The 25336-nt window shown below is 32.2% G+C and overlaps 1 protein-coding gene across 1 annotated transcript in view; it reads right to left on the bottom strand.

Annotated features, from left to right (window-relative positions):
- Positions 1-10926: 10926 nt before the first annotated feature.
- LOC118190824 (myosin light chain 1-like) overlaps positions 10927-25336 on the bottom strand; it is a 36209-nt gene continuing 21799 nt past the window's right edge. Inside the window, exons 4-6 of the mRNA XM_035361605.2 lie at positions 22319-22486; positions 14606-14692; positions 10927-11220 (exon numbers count right to left, since the gene is read on the bottom strand). Of these exons, the coding sequence (XP_035217496.1) occupies positions 11171-11220; positions 14606-14692; positions 22319-22486 (305 nt within the window). The 3' untranslated portion in view covers positions 10927-11170. The remainder of the gene's footprint in view (positions 11221-14605; positions 14693-22318; positions 22487-25336) is intronic.

The raw sequence follows: 25336 nt of genomic DNA, 5'->3' as shown, positions 1-25336 counted from the left end.
TCACATTAGCAAAGATCTGCACCCTCGTAGAAAAAAGAAGCTTTAAAGAAGATAATTGGTCAATAGATCTTAAGTTAAACTTTAACCATGCAAAATCCAAGACCATGTTTATTGATAGAAAAAATACTACTTATGAAGGATATCAATTGCTTTTAAATGACAATCCCCTTGGTGAATGAAATTAAATATTTAGGTGTTTTGTTGGACAGCAAATTAAACTGGAAAAAAGCATATTTACTACATTTCTAATAAATGTGAGAGACTTCAGCGTGGGCTGAATCGAATTGCATGTAATAATAGTATTTTGCAATGTAATAATATTTTGGTGTTAAATCGAATGTTAGCGCAATTATTTATAAACAAGGCATTGTATCCTTTATTTCATATGGATGTAGAGCTTGGGGATTGTCTCTAAAAAAGAAAATTAAACGCCTGCTTCGAGTTCAAAGACGAATTTTGCTGCGAGTTATAAGGGGATACCAAACTATTAGTTACAATGCTGTTTTCTCTCTTGCCGGATTTCCACCACTGGATTTGTTTATTCTGACCTTTATAGATTACAAGAATAGTCTTGCAAACTACTCCAGTTCTCATTTTGATCGCTTATTGTCTTTGTCTGTTCTTCCACATCCTTCTGTAAGACAACCAGTACAGATTCTGGATAGTATGGACACTGATGTAAAATCATTCTCACTTGTGTTGTATACGGATGGTAGTAGGATTGATGATAAAGTTGGTTTTGCTTATGTTATTTTTGAAGATGATATTGAAATTGAGTGTCATCAATTTCGCATTAGAAATGAATGTACTGTATATATTTCTGAGCTTCTGTGTATTAGTTTTGCAGTTAAGTGGATAATTTGCCAGGATGGACGTTGTTCCAGCTACTTAAATCTGTACGGATTCACTCTCTTCTCTGGAATCCCTTAAAAATATCTCTTTATGTAATGATATTATAGTTAATATACAGCAGTTTCTCGGAGATCTAGAGAAGAAGGGTATTTCAGTGTTTTTTACATTTGTCCGTGGTCATTCGGGTAATTATGGGAACGAGAGAGCTGATTGGCTTGCTAAGAATGCAACTAAAAATGATATTAATGTTGATGTAAATATTCCAAAATCTTACTTAAAAAACATTCAAAGTTAAAATGATTGAGCAGTGGAACTGTGATTATATCTCTTTTGATAAGGGATCTGTTACAAAAACATTCTTCCCAACTATTTTTGAAAGACTGAAAAGTAAGGACTTGTTGCTCAGTTTTAAAGTAACGCAATTTTTGTCTGGACATGGTAAGTTTAATGTTTATCTTGAACGAGTTAAGCTGACATTTTGCAATTTATGTTATTGCAATCTTAGCGTTCAGCAAAGTGTTTTCCACCTGCTTTTTGACTGCCCATTGCTTGATAAAGCAAGAAATCTACTGAAATGCAGATTAAAATTAATTGGAATTCATTGGTCGCCGAAATGCTAATTTGTGTCTTCAGCTTCGGCCTACCGAGCTTTCAACGATTTTGTTGACTTTTATTTTAAACATTGTATATGATTTCTCTATACAATTTTATACTTATGTATTTACTTTTTTTTTGTGTTTTTTCTTTGTGTATGATTTCATTGTATTATTGAAAACTGCTGTTATTACTTACAATTTTGCCTTTTTTACTTACGATTTGTAAGTCTCGTGTGATACTTTGTGGTGCACGAGGATTTCTTTTCCTTTAAATAAATATTAAAAAAAAAAAAGGAGATAATTGCAATCACAATAAAAACTTCAACAATCTAATAGCAAATGGATGCGGAAATTGCCAAAATATCAGATGTGGCCAGTATATGACATCCCGACACTTCTACGCTTTAACAACGAGCAAAGCATCAAGTGATACTTTACTTAAAGTTAATTGCTATTTAAAACATAGAATTGACTGATTGATCGTTTGTAAATAAAATCTAATATGTTTACAAAGTTTATGGTTCAAATGTTAATTATAAACGCTACTCATTTTTTATTATTCTGGAATAAATGGATTATTCTGGAAATAATAAATATAAAATGCAAAATGATAACTATACCTGCTCACGAACACTGCGGGGAGGGGGAAGGAAAAAAGTAATAGCTCTATAGCTGTATATCTTCTGTTCTATTGGGCCGATTCACGAAATTCAACTTGCGTTTTTCATGTCTCGAAAGTGCGACATAGGATATGTATTAGATTTATACATAGCGCTGTCCTAATATAGGTATTTTAACATAAAATCGGACTTTTTCTGAAATGACATGCCAATGATTTTTCATATTTCGATTCTACAACTTAAATTTTGCCAAACTGCCAAGTTTTGTAAAAAAAAAGACGAGAAAAAATTAGCTCTCAAAATTTTAGCTCCTCAATTTTAATTCAAAATTTGGTATGTATTTATTAATATCTCTTTTTTATTACACTTACTTGATTCTTCCTTTCACATTTCGAAATTTAGATTCGTTCCAAATAAAATTCGTCCATCTTTATGATTTATTTTTAAAATTTGTATTTTAAAATAATTTTTATAAATTTTTCGAAAAAAAAATTTGAATTCCAATCTATAAAATTTTTACCATCATCTTCTAAGCATACCTGCAAAATATTAGAGCTTTTTATTCAAAATTTCCGAAGATATACGTGCATTTATATGTTGGCGCGTTTTGAAATTTGGCGTATTTGTTGAAAGCGATAATAATATCTAATGCGGTTTACGCATTTTGTTAAAATTATTTGAAAGTAGGAACGATGTGACCTTTTTTCCACTTATGCACAATTTAAAAAGGGAAAGAAAAGTATGTGAAGTTCGCCAAGTGAATTATACTTGGCGCAAACTGAAAAAAAAATACGCCAAGATAAATTTTATAATTTCTCCCTAAATTTCGCACCAAATTTTACAAAATTTAGTATTTAAGCATAATTTGAGTAGTAGAATCGGAATAGGGAAAATAATTGGCATGTTATTTCAGAAAAAGGTCCGTTTTTGTGTCAAAGTACCTACATTAGAACAAAGCTATATATAAATCTAATATATGTCCTGAGTCGTGCTTTCGAGATGTGAAAAACGCAATTTGAATTTCGTCAATCGGCCCAGTAGAACAAAAGGAAGATATAAAACTGCCCCCCCTTTTTTTTTTTTTTTTTTTTTTGCGGTGTACATATTCGTTTTCACACTTTCATTTAAAATTATTGGATCGATGGTAGTATATCCTATGGTCATATAGTGTAAATCAATGACTTAAAATCACAAAATTTTTAAAAGCCGACTATCTTAAGAATTCCGGATAAGTGTTAGCATACATTTTCCAATCTTTTCTCAATTCATGATATCAACGTTCAGTTTTCTTAACAAGATAGCATCTTTTTTTTTTTTTTTTTTTTTTTTTTTTTTTTTTTGTCTTTTGCCATTTTAGCTCTATTTATTAAATATCACTTTCATTGCACTTACGCGGCATAAAATGTAACAACAGGATCATAAAATCTTTAAATGCACTGTATATTTAGAATTCCCAATACAGTGTTAAATGTTGTTATACATTTTTTTTTACATTCTATATACTACATATATTTTCTATAGTTTTTCTTTAAAAATACATAGCGATGACATTTAATGGCAGCATTATTTTATTTGAAAAGGGAAACGGGCACAAATTTGAGAACTGAAGCTAATACTTCGATAGCTCAATACAATACTGACTAGTACTCATCTTCATAATCAGGTTATTCCCAGTGTATTTGGCTTAATTCCAAGAATGCATCTAAAGCTTATTAATGTAATATTTTGTTCTCAGTTACGTACATGCTTTAAGTGACAAATCTGAGAAGTTTCGGATTACCTCACAATATATTTTTTTCTATATTTATAATATTATGTGTATTGCATAATATGTTTATAATCTCTCAATATGTTCTAATACATACTGTAAATCTGTTAAGAGCTTCAAGTAAAGTATCACTACCAGTTTAAGCCAAAATCTAATTGGTGTTTCCTATAAGTCTTAAATACTAAACTTAAAGTTAGAAAGTTTTGGATTCTATTTTAATATAGTTTTTCATTAAAAACTGTTACGGACTGCAAGGATGAGGCTATATTCAATAGGGATGGCATATTCAGTCACCACAATCAAAATTTGTGGGCTCAAGAAAATTCCTATGATGTGCGGCACCACGTGGCACGAGCAGCGCTTCAAAGTTAATGTGTTAATGCCTGCTCATCTTGAATTGGATGTTCGTAGCCATTTGAACAGATCATTCCCGCATCAATGGATTGGGCATGGTGGACCGATTCCCTGGCCCCCACGCTCACCGGATTTATCGAGCCTTGATTTCTTTTTGTGGGGAGCCATCAAAAGTATCGTATATCACGATCCTGCTGTGTCTGAAATGGATCTCGTGGCAAGACTTGCCTGCGCAGCTGCTACAATCAAAGAAACTCCCGGTGTGTTTAAACATGTTCGGCAATCAATGGTCTGTCTGTGTCAGGCATGTTTGGCGTCTGATGGTGCAAATTTCGAGTAACATTCAAGCTATCGTACACCATTTGTATTCATGTCCAATAAATGTATCAAATTAATCACTCTCTTATTTCTTTTCCAATCTTTTACCTCTGCCACTTACCCCTGACATTTCCGAGCATGAAATCCTACGTAATTCTTAATCCTAATGATGTGCCCTACCGCGAGAGGTAAAAAATTCCTTTGAGGTAAATGAATGACCTTAACTAGAAGGAAATGAGAAAACTGTTACTTGATTTTACTGTCAAAAATTTGATTTGATCAGCCCATGATCTCCCGCCAGTGCTATTATTAAGACATGAAATTAGTGGGATAGGAAATGAGCTTTAAGTAAATTAAAATCACTTCCATTCAATTCGTTTGAAAATACAATCTAATTTGTTTAAAGACTTTAAGGCTCAATGCTAATTATAAACACTACGCATTTTTTTTATTATTCCATCCTCCATGAACAATGATAACTATACGTATCGTGTACACATCAGTTCTCTTGCTTTGATCTGAAAATATCGCATCGATCGTAGTATACCTTCTGGTCATACACTGTTTTGGTTTCACAAATCAATGATTTAACAATTGCAAAAATTTTAAAAGCAGCATACCTTTACAATTACCAGTAGAGTTAAGTGTTACCATACATTTATTTTTATATTCGCTATATTACTTATATTTTCTATACTACTTCTTTAAAAATAATACGCAGAGATAACATTTGGTGGTAACAGCCTTTTACTTGAAAAATAATTCGATACAAAAGTGAAACGAGCACAAAATTGAGAACTGACGCTCATATATTTAATTGTTTCATAGCGAGAACTTGCTTTCATAATGATCTTATTCTCGTAGCATTTAACATATTTCCAAGAATGTAACGCGTTGTTCTCAATCATATACCTATTTTAAATACCTACTAATTCGAGGTGTTTTGGATTATTTCATAATATATTTTTTACGAAAGTCCATTTTTACTCCCATTGATACAAAACTATTAAATACTAAAACTGAAATGATTTGAATTATATTTTAACATAGTTTCTCATTAAAAACTGTTATGAACATCGTATAAAGTACCACTTCCAGTTGTCCATTAGAGACTGCTATGGGCTTCCCATAAAGAACCACTTCCGGTAGCCCAATTTCATAAAAAATCTAATCGACACTTAATATGAATGTAGAAAGCTTAAATACGGAATATTTATGTAAGTTTCATGTAAGAGTTATCATGGACGAAAAGAAGTCATCCACAGACATCATTCTACAAATAGTAAAATGGTGGTGTGTTGTGCGAACCCTAATTCTTCCTTATTCACTGAAAACTCACTACAGAATTTTTGGGCAAAAACATTACTTTCCTTGCCGTATTTTTAAAGTTATTAACTTACATAAATACATTTAGACAGAATTTAAATATCGAAAAATTAAGTTCTAATAACATTCTGTGATATCTGAACTCTGATTTAGAGATTAACTTAGAATCCATACGTCTTAAAATTTAAGTAGATGCGTAACATAGCCTAAAGCGTGTAGCAACGCTGATCTGAAAAATCTAACTTTAAGAATAACTCCTTTTTTATTTCTCATTTTTAACTACAATCCAAATTATGGCATGATAAAAAATGTCTTAAACAAAATACGGCTTAACCAAAACAACTGAGAAAAATGTCATTGAATCAGGGAGTCCGAGAACCACTTATCTCTAGTTTTTAAACCAACTTTTTCATTGCTTAGTTTTTTTTTTTTTTTTTTTTTTTTTTTTTTTTTTTTTAATAACTGCACATTTTACAACGTAAACAAGCAATCTCAACGCACTGCTCTGAAAAATAGTAGTCTTTAGAATTTCTAAATAGGAATGACTTTCAAGTATTAAGTCACTTATTGAATCCCGTTAGTTAAAATTTACTTCATACTAAAACACAAATCTTGTACACTTTGCACGAAAAAAAATTGGAAAGATCTGTATCTCCCATTCTCAATTGACGAAATTTAACTTGCATTTTTCATGTCTCGAAAGTACGACTTAGGATATATATTAGATTTTTATATAGCATTGTTTTAACATAGGTATTCTGACACAAAATCGGACTTTTTCTGAAATTACATTCCGATTTTTTTCCAAATTTCAATTCTACGACTCAAATTATACCAAAGTTTTGTAAAAATAGCACAAGTAATTTTAAAATAAAACTAACTCTCAAAATTTTAGCTCCTCAGTGTTAACTGAATTTGGTTGAATATTGTATATATTTATTAATATCCCTTTTTCTTATTAAACTTAAATGATTCCTTCTTTCACAATTCGAAATTTAGGTTCAATCGAAAGGAAATTCGCAGCCTATTTCTGATTTATATCTTAAATTTTTATTTGTTAGTAATTTTTATAAATTTTTCCAAAAAAATTGTTTAAATTATGATCAATAAAATTTTTACATTATCTTAAAGTAGATGTATTTCTAGTCATACCTGCAAAAAAATTAGTTTTTTATTCAAAATTTCCAAAGATACACATGAATTTGTATATTCGTGCGTTTTCAAATTTCGCAAATTTGTTATAAGTGATAATAACGTCAAATGTGATTTACGCACTTAGTGAAAATTATTTGAAAGAATGATCGATGCACCTTTTTTCTTCCATTCGTGCGCGGTGAAAAAAAGGGAAAGGTGAATAGGTTGCTATGTATATTAAGAATTTCGCCAAGTAAATTATTATTAACGCAAACTGAAGAAAGTGCGCCAAGATTAAGAAAATTTAAAATTTCTCGATAAGTTTCTCACCAAATTTTACAAAATTTAATATTTGACCATAATTTCAGTCGTAGAATCGAAATATGAAAAACAATTATGCATGCCATTTCAGTTGATTCACGATAAACGGCAATCATTTTTAAAATTATTGCCACCAAATATTAGAGTCCTGTATTATATTTGAAGAAATTAGATAATGAAGAGTCTGCATAAATGCATGTATATTTCTCGCATTGTGATAAAACAGCGGTACCTAAAGCTATCAAATTTTGAATAACGTACATCTCCACCTGAAAATGGGCATCTGAAAGCTCAAATTTGGAATTTGTTTTATTATCTATTTCATATTTTGTAAAGCATTTATGAGTTTTTGATTAAGAAACTCAACGATTTCAAAGTGAGCAATTGCAACACTGTACGGAAGGGAAAAAAAAAAAAAAAAAAAAAATGCCTCCAGCGCGCGAGACTGTGCATCGGAAATTCTAAAGATATGCTCTTTTAAATATTTTGTAATTTTTCTGTTGAATTGAATTTTCTGGTTTAAGTGCGAAGAACATATTAAATAAATAAAGGTAATACACAAAACTTTAAAAAATCCCACTTTGGGCGTAATTTTTTTTTTCTTTTTGTGCAAGGTGTACATTAAAGATACAAAAATTGTAGAACACTTTCATAAGATTCCAAATGAATTTTTGCCATTCTTGTCAGTGGATTACAAGAGCATTCTAGAAGAGAATTTTTAAAGCTTGATTTACTTTTTTATGAGATCAAATGAGTACTTCCTTTTAAACTTCATAATTTTACAAACTGAAGCATTTTGAAAATAATTTTGTGTATCACCTGTAGCGACTTAGGATATCTATTAGATTAATATTAATATTATATATTAATTAATTTTTATCATGAGTTCTTAATTTCACTTAGCAGTTGGTTTCGTAATTTAAAAATAACCGTTGTAAAGAAATAATAAATTTTAAGAATTACAAATTGAACGGTTTCCTGTACGTGGTCTAAATGAAAATGACAAACTGAATAATTAAATAAAAATGCTAAATTGGAAAGAAAAATGCTTAAGTTTATTTTAGACTAAAAGTATGCATAATGTCGAATATAATATGTACAAAGATGAGTCCTTTCTGTTTTAACGAAAACGGAAAATAAATTTTATTTACCTGTAAGCAAAAAGTATGCTATTCGAAATAAATCAAGCAACGTAGGTTCTGATAAATGCCATTCTACTGTAGATTTATTGTAGAAAGTGGCATTGTCTATTTTATATACTACTGTAAAAAGCGGATGTACAGTATTTTAAAGTCAACAAATATTATTATTCCTCATTTTGGCGAAAATAATTATTTTTCTTAAACTTTTAAAAGTAAGAATTATCAGTTTTTCTACAGCAAGTGGAACCTTTTGCTTGAATTATCCTAAAGATTGTTAGCTTTCATAACTGTTTGCATAAATTACTGTATTGGCAGTGTTAAGTGTTTTACTGTCTTAGAACTCAATAAAAACACTTAATATTAAACTCTGCAAGAAAGTTGCGGATAGTAGGAAAAAGATAGTGATAAAAATATATGATTTGAATATGGATGCCAATCTATTCAGTCCCTTTGGGGTATGTATGTATAATATCTCGATGCAGCAGCAGCTTGTATGAAAATTATTTTATTCTTTGAGTATAGTAGATCACTGATATTAATTTTAAGTATAAATACATTATTTGCATTTTTACATATACGTAGCACCCGCAGAAAGCGATAAAGAACTTTCAAAGACAGGATTGTGTAAGATGGTCACTCATCGGAATTGTCTCACAGTGTGTTACATCTTAATAACTCACCATTAAAAGCCACGTATTTTCTACTGATTATGTATTTCTTTTTAACTTAACCTTAGTCTACATGTTTACGATATTCATTTATCCGAAAAGTTATTAGAAGTATTGCAGTTATGCTTGCCATTAAAGTAAAATGACTGAATTTCTTTTTCATGTCCAGGTCAAAGCAAATATATCCAAAGAAGAATAAAACATAGTTAAGAACAGTGGATTGATCTGAAAAATCGAATAAATTTTAAAACGCTTTTATGAAGAACACTAAAATCGCACGTAACAAATAAAAAAGATAATAACATTCTTTCTAAAAAAATTTAGGTTCATACACTTTAAGCGGATGTACATTTTTTTTTAAAACTTTCATATGTAAAGAACTGTTAATAACAATTTTATTAATAACTGTTTAATTATTAGTAACCGTTTTCAATTATGTGGCTGTTTAACTGACAGTTCTTTCAGAGAATTCACTTTCTAAATTAAAACTGAGCATACGTACGTCCTTAATTGTTCAAGCATTAAAATCCTCTTTATAGGAATTTTTCAGTATTTTTAGTGTTATGTTACGTAATTTACCAGGGTATGTATCATCAACACGTCCTAAAATTTTTTTCCGTTCTTAAAAAACATCAGATTTTTAACTTAACTTCCATCCTTCATGTGTCGTGGCAAACACTTCTCAGAGCTATTACCAATCGACGTGACATAAATTCTTTGATTTACGTTTCGAATCATAATGGTAGTTGTAGACCATTTCTTAGTCATATTTATGACAAAAAGCACATGAAGATAGTGCAACACATTCTTTACATATTATCTATTTTCAGTTTTCGCAGAAGGAAGAAAATTCTTAAATTAATATATTGGAATCCACCAATACCTTTGTATTCATAGGCAGAAAAGTAAGGACTTACTTCGATTTCACATTTTACTTTGATTTTATATGCTTATTTGCTTTAAGTGTGCAATGAATTGCAGGTATAAGTAAGCTACCTGTTTTTAATTAGAAGTTAAGAAAAAGCAAACAGAAAGAAAGAGAAGAAAAAGCAATATTTCTGTGCAGTTCTTATACATACTGCAAGCAAGAAATAAGTTCGAAAAAATTTCCCGCCATCACTAATTTACAAACTACTTTGATTATATGCAAACTGCTGGCAAATTTAAACAATTAGGAATGACCCTTAATTGTTTCATAAGCAATTTATATAGTCAATCATTTTTTTATAGAAAAGCTTTATGATAGCGCCTGCAGACATTTCTTTGGATTGGATTACTTAATTTAGTCAAATCGGAAGAGGATTATTTGTTATTTCAAGTTCCATTCTAGTTTTCAACCGAAGTTTGTCCAGGGAATGGGATATGACAAACTCGTAACTTTCATCCCGAACCGCATATCTCTCTCGAGAGCTTCTGGACCAAGATATTTTTAAGTGTTCCCATTCCTCAAAGATACTGTAAACACAAACGTCCATGCCCTTTCTGGGATTTGAAGTTAGACCCAAATCAGTACGCAGTTAACCTTCGCTAACCCAATGCTGTTAGGAAGGCCAATATTTATTTAGAAACATTGACTGTAAGTTTGCGTACTGCTTTCTGAAGTGCAGCAGTGCTGAGAAAACTGAGTTTAATTCAACTTCTGAATTTCTTTTTGTTATTTCAAACCCTTGAAGGAATGTTGGTTATAAAAGATTCATAAGTTTAGCCCTAAGAAGGTATGTATTCATTTTTCCTCATCCACTCTGCATTAGAATAAAACACAGTAAAGTTTTGTAAGACATTCTTTTGAGATGAATTAGATTTTCAAACATATTATTGACAATAAGATCTGAGTTCACCTGGCACTTTATTAAATCACTTTTTGTTTATGTGCTGCAAGAAGTTTGAGGTACATGCATCAAATAAATATTATCACTGTGGCTTTAGAGGCAACATTGCACTTCAGGTACTTGTTAATGTAATTTTGGAGTACATTACATTATGGTGAGCATTGCTATTTCTGTTAAGCACTGACATCACTATTTCGGCTATGGAAAGTGCAGGCTTGCATCTGAATATTGGAAGAATGAATTTACTTGACTTCTTCTGGAAAAGGCCCAGCCATAACAGTTCTTGCAAAAGCTATAAGAGAAAATATTTTTTTTGTAGTAGAGTGAACATTAATAAAGATAGAAAATTTACATTAAAAAAATGAATAATGAAAATTTATTTACAATTTTTATTTGATTTTTCAAAATTTTTAAGAATAGCGTTCTATTTTTAGTTTTAATGAATCAGAAGCTCTTATCTTATTTAGGAAAAGAGTAGTTTGATTATAAAGTCACTGATTACATATTGCTATATGTTTTGTTTGAATGTCTGGAGCAGAACTAGAAGACATTATAACTTCCCCTACATCCTCCGTATAACTCTTCCCTTATAGCTATAAAGTTGGCGGCAGTATAGAATTACTTATCCCTACATATGTTGTGTTCTGATGTGTTTCTTAATATAATATAATGGAGTTGTGCTACTTAATTCAGGAGTGGTAATATTTAAACCATTAAATTAACGTACATAGCTTATTATTACTTCTAATTTCAGTGAAGTAAATCATTAAAAATCTGATTAACTTACGTATGACATTGTAACTAAAAATTTAAGAAACTTTCAATTATTTTTATTATTTTATATTTGTTTTTTGAATAGATTAGATCAGGAGTTCTCAAGCATAGAGGAATTCGCCCCTATGGGGGGGAGTTCCTAGTTTCAGGGGGGAATGCGGTCAGCCTTTTATCCCCCTATTAAGTATACAGTTTTATTTTATGAATATAAAAAAACTACTTTTATTCAAGTTTTGGTACTTATTAACATTTTCTATACTTTTCTTGTTTAACTTATGAAACAAATTAAAAAATAATCTAAATTTAAATAAATGTATATATAGTTTTCGAGTTTTGGAATGAGGAAGGGGAATGATAGACTAGCAATGGTAAAAAGGGTGCATGAAGCAAAAATGGTCTGGAACTCCTGACTTAGATGAAGTGGATTAGTTAGATTACTTAAAGCATATATAATAAAATAATGCTCTTTCAGGTATTCTCAAATTCTCATGCTTGCCAATCCCATTCATACGTTTTTTTCCTTTCGTAGAACTCTTTAGACAAAAATGATTTTGATATGAACAGTTGTTTATATAATAATAACAATAATAATAATTGTAATAACATAAAATGAAACATACAGAAGAGAATATATGTTCATGTAAAATACCCATTTTTACAGATCCGTTTTTACCTATATCTTTACTTATTTTTGTTTATTTTTATAATAATTACATTTCATAAAACAAGTTGTTTCTTTAAATTATTATTTGTTTGGAAAATGGAATTAACACAAGGTATAAAATATTAGGGCAAACAATTTACTTGGCTACAACTGCTAACTGTTTCATAATAATGATTACCTTTTAACGTGAAAGAAAAATTTTAGCTTCTAAGTAATATGGCATTTTAATCAGCTTTGCTCTTAAAGGAAATTCAGTTTGAGATATTTTACATCCAGACAGACGTAAGATCCAAACTGGTACATTGATAGCAACAAGACTAATACGCACTGAATAGCCTTCTTTCAATTTCTGATTAAGTCTCGCATGTTTTTCTTAAGTAATTAAATGATTCCAAAAAGAATTCTGAAGTAATTAGATGATTCAAAAAAAAAAAAAAAAAAAAAAAAAAAAAAGATAAAGTAACTAAAATTGCACAGTTTTTTTAGGAATAAATCAGTTTCTAACGTAAGCAATTTCTTACCCAAAGTATTATATGATTTTCTGAGATACGAGAAATGCTTTCAAAGTTATTAAAAATTTTTTCCTATGTTCAGAAATTTTTCTCTACCTTTCACGATTTTATCAACTGAATCGAATCTTTCAAAACATTAACAATAAAATTTATCGGTTATACTGAAAAAAAGAAAAGAAGTAACTTTAAAAATAAATTACACATAAGCAGTGAAGGGATTCTAATAACTGAACAACCAATTAGCTGTCCAAATAAACAATAATTCACTATATTAACTAAATAATGGTCAACTGTCAAAATAATTATTACAATTTGATTTTAACTCAGAGTAAAAGAAATAGTTCTGCCGAATCGATTGTAACCAAAACTAAAAATTAAGAACAGCCTTGAGATATATAGAATATAGAAGTATTTAAAGAAGAACATAGTATATATTACTTGTATAAATAATTAGAAATTAATAAAAAAATGCTCTTAAGACCTGTTACAGCATTTATAAGACCTGTATTTTAAGATTCTATGTTCTTACAGCTATCAGTAGAGCTGCATCTCGTGCTCACATTATACACAAACTCCCTCAGCTAGTGAGTTCAGTGAAGCAGTAAGGAATCAAATGCGAGCTGAACGCCCAGCGTTCAATTTATGTTAGATGAGATTATTTGAACATGATAAACCACACGAGGGCTATTTGTCTAAGGAAAGGAATGCCTTCGTGGAGAGCTTTCTAAGGAAAACTGGCTCATGTTCAAGTTAAACATGGAGAAAACCGTGGAAAAGAACCATGCAGCCGGCCCCATTCGCTTGGGTTCGAATCCGGGATGAACTCAATAGCCTTTAACTGCCTAGCCATGGTAAGCCCAGCGTTCAGTAGAATCAACCGCCAGTGAACTCTATTTCCAAAGTATTTCAAATACATTTGTTAGAATTTGGTATTTGCTTCATTTCTTTGCGTCCTAGACCGAAAATAATTAAATTTAGAACTTCTGTTATAATAAAATTAAATTTACAGGTTTAAATTCAGATAATACATTCTCAAGCATTTATATTGCTGAAACGGAAAACAACAAAGAAATATGCAGTCCGGTCACATTTAAGCTTAACAGAAGCTGAGGAATAATATTTTGTTAATTACTAAAAGAATCAAATCATTAGTGAGCACCTCTTAAGGTTTGACCTTTTCGCATTGATAAGTCTATCGATCCTCAGATATTTATCCTTTAGAAAATTCCTGGTTTATGTTCACTTATCACTTCCAACTAATTTTTAGCATCCCTACTTTCATACATTCATAAATAATGAGAATCTACAAGACAGAATTACTGCTTCTTATCAAGCATATGCTTAAGGGGGAAAAATTGAACGGAAGAAGTTTGTTTTAGCTGATTCATCACCAACTAACTCCCCCACTCGATTAAAATAGCCATAGTGAGGAAGACGGATATTTGGGAGAGACTCGTTAAGAGAACCTATTTTTAGTTACTTTCGACTTATTTGAAACACTAAGTTTTTTAGATTTACCCAAACTATTTTTGCTAAAATTAATATATATATGTATAAAGATACCAGTTTTTGTTTATTATAAAAATATACAGTTTCAGAATTAAAAAAATAATTAAAAAATCATAAAATAAAATTACTATCGATAAAATAAAAGATTTTTGGAAATGAAACTTAGAAATAATGGATATGAAGAAAATCAAAATCAAGGCAAAATATGGCGTGCTCACGTTCATATTTCAGAAATCCGTCATCATCTTCGGTACCTCCACATGATCTTAAAATATCTTCGCACTCAGCGTCTGTCAGTCGTTCACCTAAACACACAAGGAGTTAAAAATATAGAAGTTTAGGGATCTTACAGATATATAAAATATTAGCATCATTTTTTAACAGCACTGAAGACTAGCTTGACGCTATTTAACAACAAGCCAGCTAAGAACCAGAAGTTACAAATTTTCTTTCATTATAACGCTTTTTAAGTTACTAGATAAGATATCGAATATGTATATTATAATATAATAATATATTTATGAAAGCGCACAAATGAAAAATGTAAGCAAATATAGCACACAACTCAAAAATAAAATCTTCAGTGTAAGTTTATTATATTCAGAAGAGTACAATAATTTGCTAAATATGTGTTAAAGTACGTAAAATCTTTACTACAAGAATTTTATTAAAGGTAACTTTCAGATCTAAATACGGTAAAAAAATCACACAGATATATAGTAATTTAAATATAGATAGATATCACATATTAATGGAGATTAAGCAAAGCTTCTAGAGGATGTAATAAATTAAATAAGAACTGAGCCCGCCACCCAGGTGGTATAGTGACGCTGGCTACTGTGCAGAAAGCACGGGCTCGAATCCCGGAGAAAGCGTGGATGTTTGTAAATGCACAGTGGTGGTGTATTTAATTATGGCAAAGCACACTAGGGCTATCTGCCTAAGAGGGAGGGATGCCTTTCGTGGAGGACTTTCTAAGGGAAACTGGCTCGTATACACGTTACACATGGGGAAAACACCCATGCAGCCAGCCCGTTCGCGGGATTCGAACCTCGGACCGAACTACCAGTGTTCAGCGACTTTACCACTCGGCCGCTGGTGGGCCGTAAATGCACAGTGCCTTCGTGGAATGGGGGCACACTAAATATGCGGCGAACCGTGTAAAGACATTAGGATTTTTTGGAGCAGGCAAGATGAAAAATATGCAAAGCTTTCGCCTGGAATCGAACCATTGACCTCTCAATTACGCGCTGAGTGTGCTGACCACCTAAACACGAAGGCTCGCTAAGAAGGCGGGAAAAATACCTTATATACTCCCCCTTTTAAAGGGCGACTGGGGGTTTTAAGGGAACCCAATCGCCAAATCGTGGGTGAGGAGAATCATCATCCAACACCTTTTTACACTCATGTCCATAAATTAAGGATAATGCAAAATCAGGCAAAGGAAGAGTTAGAAGCAAAACAAATTTGACTTATTTGTAAAGCTCATTTATTAAACAAAAGGTAAAGAGCAAAAAAAGATGCTATATGTTTGATATTATTTAAAAAATTAGCGATTTTTTCTCCCTGGAGAAAATTACAAAAAAAGACCTATTTACAAAAAAACAATTTTACATGGTTGGTATGATTGTTAATACATTGTATGTCTCCCAGACGATGCAATAGCCTAGGCATGTTGAGTATTAAATTATCGATCTGATCTTGGGGGATATTACACCATTCAAAAAGCAATGCTTTCCGAAGTTCTGGTAGACATGTAGGAGGAGGTTGACGGGCTGCAACTCGTCGGCCAAGCATGTCTGACACGTGCTCTACTGAATTCAAGTCCGGTGAGAATGCTGGCCAGTCCATACGGGTGATATCCTCCGATTGAAGGCATTCGCTTACGATGTTTGCACGGTGAGGACGGGCATTATCATCCATAAACACAAATTGTGCGCCTATGGCGCCCCGAAACAAACGTACATGTTGTTCCAGAATGACGTCCCGATAGATTTGGCTTTTCATGGTTCCAATTTAAAGATGCAGGTCAGTTCTGGAACCCAGAATAATTCCACCCCAAACGAGCACACCTGCACCACCGTAACGGTGTCATTAAATGATGTTTTCTAGGTGGTAACGGGTACCTGGAGCTCTCCATATGAAAGTCCGGCGAGAATCAGACTGCAAGCTAATCCTGGACTCGTCGGAAAACATCACACAAGCCCACTGTTGCGGTGTCCACAATGCATGCTCTCTACTCCAGGCTAACCGCAGGCGACAGTGAGTTGCAGTAAGTGGAACACATCTGACAGGTCTACGAGCATATAGACCAATCTGCCCTAAGCGTCTGTACACGGTCTGCCTTGAAATTGTCGTACCAGTGGCTGAAGAGAGCTCACGAGACAGGTCTGAGGCTGTGCTCCGCCTGTTTCTTGTGGCAGTAACTACCAAATACCGGTCATCATTCGATGTTGTAACTCTGGGGCGACCTGTGCTGTAACGTCTACTCACATTACCATCATCTTGGAATCGTTGCCAAAGCCTGGAGATGACACTCTGGGCCATTCCAAGTTCTTCTGAAACTTCCAGTTGGGTACGCCCACATTCCAGACGGCCGATAATTCTACCACGTATAAAGTCATCCATATGCATCCTTTGTGTCATAACTATTCGGTTATTGCACTGAAATGCTTATAAAGCGCCTGCGAACAATTTTAGTTCTTTGCCTGTATTCCTTATATATCACTCTCTTACACTCTCGTCATTGTGACGTACCATCGATGTCATCTGGTTACTTCCTGAAATTTGCATATGATTCTTGAAGATGTGTGTAGTGATTTTACAGGTGATATATTTATTTTAGAGTTCGATTTCCGCGTGACTCCGAATTATCCTTAATTTATGGACATGAGTGTAGTTCGAGCGCCACTGTAGAGACATTAGGTATATTTTTGGAAGCAGGAGAATTGGAAAATTAGCAAACGCTTTCGCCGGGAATCGAACCACGGACCTCTGGATACCGGCCCAGTGTACAGAACCACTACACCACGAAGGCACGCTAGGAAAGTGGGTGAAATACTTTATAACCGAAAGTCCTATAAAACAAACTGAAGATATTGCTATTTATTACACATCTTCAATTTGGGCTTGAAGAATAAGGCCTAAATTTATTTCAATACTTATTTTAATTGTTTCAAAATATTCTAGGACATAATTTAGTTTAATTTTGCCTAGACAACTCTGAACAAACAATTTTTATCTTGGAAAATAAATGGTATTAGTAAATGTTCTAAGATTACGGCGCTGTTAAAAGAATTGTGAAAGCCCTTACTGATACCTATTCTAAATACCGATTTCTGTGAAACCGTAAAATTAACCCTCATATATATATATAATTAAACGAAAGCATTTTATTTCAGCATTAGTTTTTCCGATGGTCAAAACGAATTTAAGCTGTATGCTTTTATTCAAAAGTCACTTTTTGAAATGAATATTCCTTTTAATGGGAAGAGTTAAAACAGCAAGAATCAGCGTAATGTTCATAAATTTGCAGGATCAGTTTCGAAGGTTTAAATTTGTAATGAATATTACGCTTTCAGCATGTTACTCTCAAAGTTTGAAATCTCTGCCTCAAAATATATACTTACCATTATAGTACAAATACGTCGCAAACATATAAACAATATGAGTAATAATGGGAAAAGGAAACGCTATCTAGTTGGTTTGTTAACTGAATTGCACCAAAATCAGCTAACTCTGAGCTTTATTAGGGTTGCCTACGTAGGACTTCTGCATAAATAAATAAACAATAACAATAAACTTATAAACAATATGAGTAATAAACAATATGACTTATAAACAATATGAGTAATAATGGAAAAAGGAAACGCTATCTGGTTGGTTTGTTAACTGAATTGCACCAAAATCAGCTAACTCTGAGCTTTATTAGGGTTGCTTACGTAGGACTTCTGAAGCTTGGTTCCTAACCATATTGCACATGGGGGGGGGAGAGTCCCCAAACCCTATGCAACTGGCTTGTTCGCCGATAACCGCTTCCAATTGCAAATTTTCAGCTGTCGTTTCCACTCGGCCAGTAACGGATCGGGTAAAAAAAAGGAACATGAACTTAAATAATTTAGTTTTGAGTAAAACAGGTTCAAAAATTAAATTAAATTGAAGCTTGGTTCCTAACCATATTGCACATGGGGGGGGGAAAGTCCCAAATCCCTATGCAACTAGCTTGTTCGCCGATAACCGCTTCCAATTGCAAATTTTCAGCGATCGTTTCCACTCGGCCAGTAACGGATCGGGTAAAAAAAAGAAACATGAACTTAAATAATTTAGTTTTGAGTAAAACAGGCTCAAAAATTAATATTTTTTTAATAATTAAAAAAATATTAACTAATTAACTAACTATTAATTTACTAATTAAATTTTAATTTAATTAGTAAATTTTATAATTGTCAACAATTGTAAATTTTTACGAAATGCAGTACTAATTTTGGGCAACTGATATCTCCTTCAATACTCGTATTTTAATTTTGCATTATTCTGATAATGTATGTTTATTCTCACTTGAGCATTTTCTCCTCCGTAACTTATTCATCTTCTAATTTTATTCACTTCCAAATTCCAATTTTTCGAAACTGCAACATTTATTTATTTATGCTGAAGTAAATCAAGGAAGAGCATCATAATTTTTCAATTTTACGTTTCCAGACACGTAAACCTTATCCAGAGAGAGGAATTTAGGTCATAGTTTACAAAATCATTAGGGTTTTGCATATACTTGAAAAATTATGAAAAGGCTAATTCTCTAAATACTGATTTAAAGCATTACATGATAGGAAGAAGGATACATACATGCGAGTCTTGGTGTTAGGTGTAAAAATAAAAGGCTCCTATAAAATAGCAATGAATCCAGAGGGTTACAAAGTATGACTAAAAATATAACGTTAGTGCCCCCCCCCACTTTAATGCTACTAAAAAGGCAACAAGCAATAGTCGGTTGATTCTACGAGAAATCGAGCAGCAGTATAAAAATATTGCTGCAATCTACGGGTTCGTGGATTTAGAGTGATGGATGACAACAGTTGGTGAAGAATCAAACACACAATTTATTCGTTAGTATTCCACAGGACAGTTCCAAAAACAGGTTTACAGTCCTCGAAAATCTACGACAAAGACGCTGATACAATCACCAACACCGCCTTCAGGCTACAACGGTGAAGACAGCTTCCCGGCAAAGCACTACAGTACAGCTCCTGACTAGGTTCGGTCGCTCTCGGAGCTCAACTCTCTCAAAATACTCTTCACGATAAAACTCGCGATACACTGACAATAAATTCACGATGCACTGCTACTCCGCATACAGGCAGAGTTTATAGAGCTTTTAGCCTGCCTTTGAGAATGCGTATCACCAATTTTGTCGCCAAATAGGCGATTTCGCGCCAAAACTGACAACCCTGCCTCTCCTCGTCATTTTCTAGCAACACTCAACCTCCTTTGCGGGGAAGTTATCTTACCGCGGCTAGGCATTTCGTAACAATATGTATACTTTATGGCAAAACCAAATGAAAAAACATCTAAAAAAGTAGTTCAAGGCAACAGGGGGATTATTTAGAAGAAACTGTCTTTACATAATTATGAATAAGCTTAACACTGCTGTTGGAAAAAGGGAAAAATAAAAGCAAAATGAAAACATGGCCTAAATACTTATAGAGAATTGGGTGAGGTACACGAAACTGTTTTTTATATTGAGAATCCTACTAACGTTACATTTAATTTGAAAGATATAGAAAAACATCATTATGAACCTTTAATTTTTCGCCTCAATAAAACAACGTGCCGTAACAAAAATGTTCGATATTATTTTGTACAATGATATTTTAAAAAAAATTTAATCATTAATTTAAAAAAAATCACGTAATTTTCCGGCTGCAAACGAAAAAGCTGTATTGAAGAAGTCAAGAGAAAGAAAGAAATTTAAAATGAAAATCGTTTAAGAAATCTGAAAATGAAGCTTTTATCTTTATTAGAAGATTTGTTTCGTTTTTATTTTAAGAGTTATAAATTTCAAATTGCTTTCGATTTCAGATAATTTTGAAAAAAAAAAAAGAAGAAGAAGGTGAGAATGTATGTGTTGGTGTATTTAATTATGGCAAAGCACACTAGGGCTATCTGCCTAAGGGGAGGGATGCCTTCGTGGAGGACTTCCTAAGGGAGACTGGCTCGTATACACGTTATACATGGGGAAAAACACGAAAACGCCCATGCAGCCAGCCCATTCGCGAAATTCGAATCGAACTACCAGTGTTCAGCGACTTTACCGCTCGGCCGCTGGTGGGCCGAGAATGTATGTGAGAGGGATAGCTAACACATTAGCAACTTGACAAAAAAGCAACCCACCCCCGAAAAACAAATTCACAGTTTGAGGTGTTTAGATCATAGGCTCTTAAAACTTCCTATTTAAGAGCTTTCAACTAAACAATTTCTGCATCAGGAACCTGGTAACATGAAGAACTCTACTGTCGCACGCTTAAACATACGTTGCTATTGGCAGTGATCAATATCTCGATGTTAGGTTGGATTATCGTACAATTGGGATGATATCTTTTTGCATGTCGCAACTACTCAAGTGACGTCGCTAGTACTTATACAATGCCCCCCTTAAAAGAATTAAAAATAAATAAATACATAATTTTTTTTAAATCAGATTTTACATTACGCCCAAAGGGGCTTTTTTAACGTTTTGCGTGTCTTTATTTATTAACTATGTTCTTCCACTTAAACCAGAAAATTTAGTTCAACAGCAATGTCCCAAATTATTTAAAAATGCGCATAGCTTTAGAATTTCCGATACGCAGTCTCGTGCGCTGGCGATTAAAATGTTTTTTCCCCGCGCAGTGTTGCCATTGTTCCCTTTGATTTGGTTTGGTTTTATTAGATTACGGCAAAGCACTCGAGGGCTATCTGCTTTAAGGGAGGGATGCCTTCGGGGAGGACTTTCTAAGGGAAACTGGCTCGTATACACGTTACACATGGGGAAAACGACGAAAACGCTCATGCAGCCAGCCCGTTCGCGGGATTCGAACCTCGGACCGAACTATCAGTGTTCAGCGACGTTACCGCTCGGCCGCTGGTAGGCCTTGTTTCCTTTGAAATCGTTGAGATTGTTAATCAAAGATTCACTAAAGTTTTACAAAATATGAAATAGATAATAAAACAAATTCCAAATTCGGGCTTCCAGATGCCCATATTCGGGTGCAAACGTACGTTATTCAAAATTTGATGGCTCTATGTACCGTTGTTTTATCAGAACGCGAGAAACACATTTATGCAGATTCTTCATTGTTTAATTTCTTTAAATATAATGCAGGATCTAATATTTGGTAGCAACAATTTGAAAAGTGAATCAACGTTCATAGTGAATGAACGCAAAATGCCAAAACGAAATTAATAGTCCTTCTCGGAAAATTGCCCCTTTGGACTAAAAAAAAAAAAAGAAGGCCGACGCATATAGTCAACCTTGGATACATTTGGTAGCCATGATGCTATGGATATATGGATATCAGATATTCTACGTACAACAATTCTGAGAGTGAAAAATATTTTACTAATCGCACGGCTCGATTCCAGCCATATATAGGTCACCTTAGGTATGGTAGCCTTTTTTATGGATGGGTTCGTAGAGCTATCAGACGGTGGCTTGCCTCTGCATATATTTCGTCATCTAAGTCATATAATTACCACAGTTTGGGACATAGTTTACAGATATTCTGCTATATCATATAAGTCTCCTGACAAAATTTTGTTATCAATAAGCTCATTCTCAAATCAGATTTCACTTGCAGAAACATTCCCAAAATAATGGTTTCCTTTCTTCTTTCAAAATGAAATGAAAACACAGCGATAAAAAAAGCAATATTTTTCAAATTTTAGAAACTTACCTAGTGAAAGTAAAACATGTGCTAACTCTGCTGCGAGCATAGTTCCATTCTCTGCTTTATCGTATACTTTTAGACCTTCCATAAAATCTTCTAAGGTGCCAATTTCTTTTTCTTTCCTAATCTGACTATAGATTGGTAAAAATTCTTCAAAGGTTAACTTCTTTTCTCCTAAAATAATGCATTTTACAGTAAGAAAGAAACATATTACTTCGAAAAACAGTTTACAATAAAAATTACTTTGAAATAGCCATGAAATAACTTGCATTTACAGTTCCGCGTATTAGCGCTTATTAGAATGTTGATTTGTAATTATTATTCGTAAAATAATAAACGTAAATTTAACATTTAATCACAACTATTATTAATTTACAAATAAATCAGCTAATAATATAAATAAATTAGTTTAAAAATTTGGTCAAAGTTGTCTTAATATTCGTTGTGATGATTTCATTTATACACAATCTATTCAATTGATTTTATTTATAGTATACAAATGAAACAGATTCTAATTCTCATCATCAAGTTTGAAGAGCTTTTAAATAATAAAAATTTCTCCAAATTTAACGCGTTAAAAATTGTTCTTGAGGTTGACGTTTTAAATAAAAACGTATTAACTGAATATATTGACTAGTGTAAAATACTCTAAGTCATCCTATGCGTAGTCATGCTATTTCAAAATAATCGTTTTGTGTAATACATGTAATGAGAATGGAAAGTAAATATGTGTGAAACATCTTAGTCAGGTAGTTTATTTATCTAATTTGGTTCCCTTAGAAAATTTTTTCTCGATTAGTTAATCGATTTCCCTTTCCCGCACACAGACACCTCAGAGCAATAGCCCAGAACGTTACGCTATATATGTCAATGAAGTTTCCTGTTACAATCGAAGTTCTATTCTCATTTCATATTTCAACAGAGATAAAGAATTCGTGGAATTTTGATAAATGACATAAGTTAACGAAATTTTGTGTTTTTCACAATGATGATTTTCAAAACACACCGCATAATTTATGATATTGTTTATTTTGTAAGAAGAATTACATAACATTTTACGAATGTTTTGCTTAAAATTCATGTACGTATAATACAGCAGGAAAATTCAAATGTTCGGTAATGTAGTAAAACTTTGAAAAGTGTAATGATAACAAAAAGGGTTCATTCGTACGATGCTTATGAATTAGTTTTCTTCCTCATCAAACATGCCTGATAGCAATAACTCTTTTAAATAATTTTCTACTTTAAATATGTAAACTGTTTTTTGTTCACTAAAATAAAAGTTGAAGATAATCTGAGAATTCAAGAAACATACAATAATAAAACTAGTGATGTGTGGTAGTAGGTTAAATGTGTCTTAGCATTTGTAAGGAGATGTAATAAATAAAGCAGATTAATTCACAATTACAGAATAAAATTGTTAAGAAACAATATGTAAGCAAGTTAAAAATGTAAAATTCTATTTCCTGTTCACAAAAATTATGAAATAGTTGCCTTTTTCAAATATATAGCATGAATTGTAGTGGGAAACGAGGAGGCTATAGAAATGAATAAATTAGAATGGAATGAAAGAAATTCAAGAAATAAGTAGTAAATAATAATAATAATAATAATAATAAATATAAAAAAAAAATGGCTTTTAAATAACGGTAGATAGAAATCATTTCCACCGTTCTTAAAATAAAACTGTTCGTTCCAACTAAAACACTAGGATTGTATAAGTAAAAAATACGGAAATTACAAAATTAAACAAATTATGCGATAATAAATTTAAAAACACAGTTTTAATTAACTCCCTGCTTTTGTATTTCTATTCTTTACTATATATTCTGGACCTATATATATATAATGAAACACGTCGTTCGGCATTCATTAAAAGCTTCAAATGTTTCAAGTTTTTTTCAAATGTTCAAATGTTTTAAAAGACGAGTTTAAAGTATCAAATGCTAACCCCTTGAAAAATTCTGTTTGAAGCATTAAACATAGGTTAATTAATTGTTTATTCGTACTTTTGCACTTTTAAAAATTTTTATAATTTTTTAATTTAGTTAGTTACACCAATTATTAAATTTTTTAGCAGTAATGACACTTAGGACGACTGATTTACATCTCAAGCTCAAATAAATTTGTTTCACTTCTAATTAGCAGGATATAATTTATTTCCCCTGTTCATTTTTCCTCATATACATATACTTATCACTTAGATATGGATATTAGAGAAGAAACGCAGAACAGAATCAAAGCAAAAAAGCCTTTACAATATATGATTGCTGCACACTGGAATTAGTACGTAATTTTATTTTTTCATGCCTACAAAGGTAAAATTATTTCATTAGAATAAAGACAAGATCCATTACTTGCCACAATGCATTGTTTAAATATACCATCACAGCACACTGCATAAAAGTTGTAATAAGAAAGGATTATGAAGAACGACACTAAAATGGATATTAACACCAAATACATTGACGAAAGAGATAATGATATTAAGTGATGGATTTCCATCATACTTGTAATAATATCAAACTATGCTAAAGGAAGTGCCTTTATGTATTCTGTAAAGTTCAAGTTTGCTAGTCAGAATCATGATCAGTTTAATGGTCAGGATTGCTATTTCAAGAACAATACCTTTCTTGAAACTAATAATATATTTTAAATAAAAGACTTAATAAAAAATATAGTTAATATATACACACACACATATATATGATGTGTTAATTTTTACTATGAATTAAGATGTTATATCGAATCAAACGGAATGTCAAATAATGGCATTCTACAGTGTACAGTGACACTACTACAGGGTGCTATACATTGTTGCCACCTGGTGCAACCTTCGCCTTTCTAAATTCTGCCGTCCAGTTCTTCCAAAATTCCGAAACATTACTGCCTCTGATTACCGAAAAACGGTGCTCCGCTCTGGCGCCAGCCCTGTGCAAGATGATGAACCTTCATGAAGAGAGATGCCTTCATGAAGCACTTTCTGAAGGACACTGGTCCCTAGTAACATTACACATAGAAGAA

The sequence above is a fragment of the Stegodyphus dumicola genome, chromosome X1 (assembly GCF_044657685.1).
Source record: "Stegodyphus dumicola isolate Sdum_Otavi_A_Nest chromosome X1, ASM4465768v1".
NCBI lineage: Eukaryota > Metazoa > Arthropoda > Arachnida > Araneae > Eresidae > Stegodyphus > Stegodyphus dumicola.
This window is presented reverse-complemented; position numbering and strand designations above follow the sequence as displayed.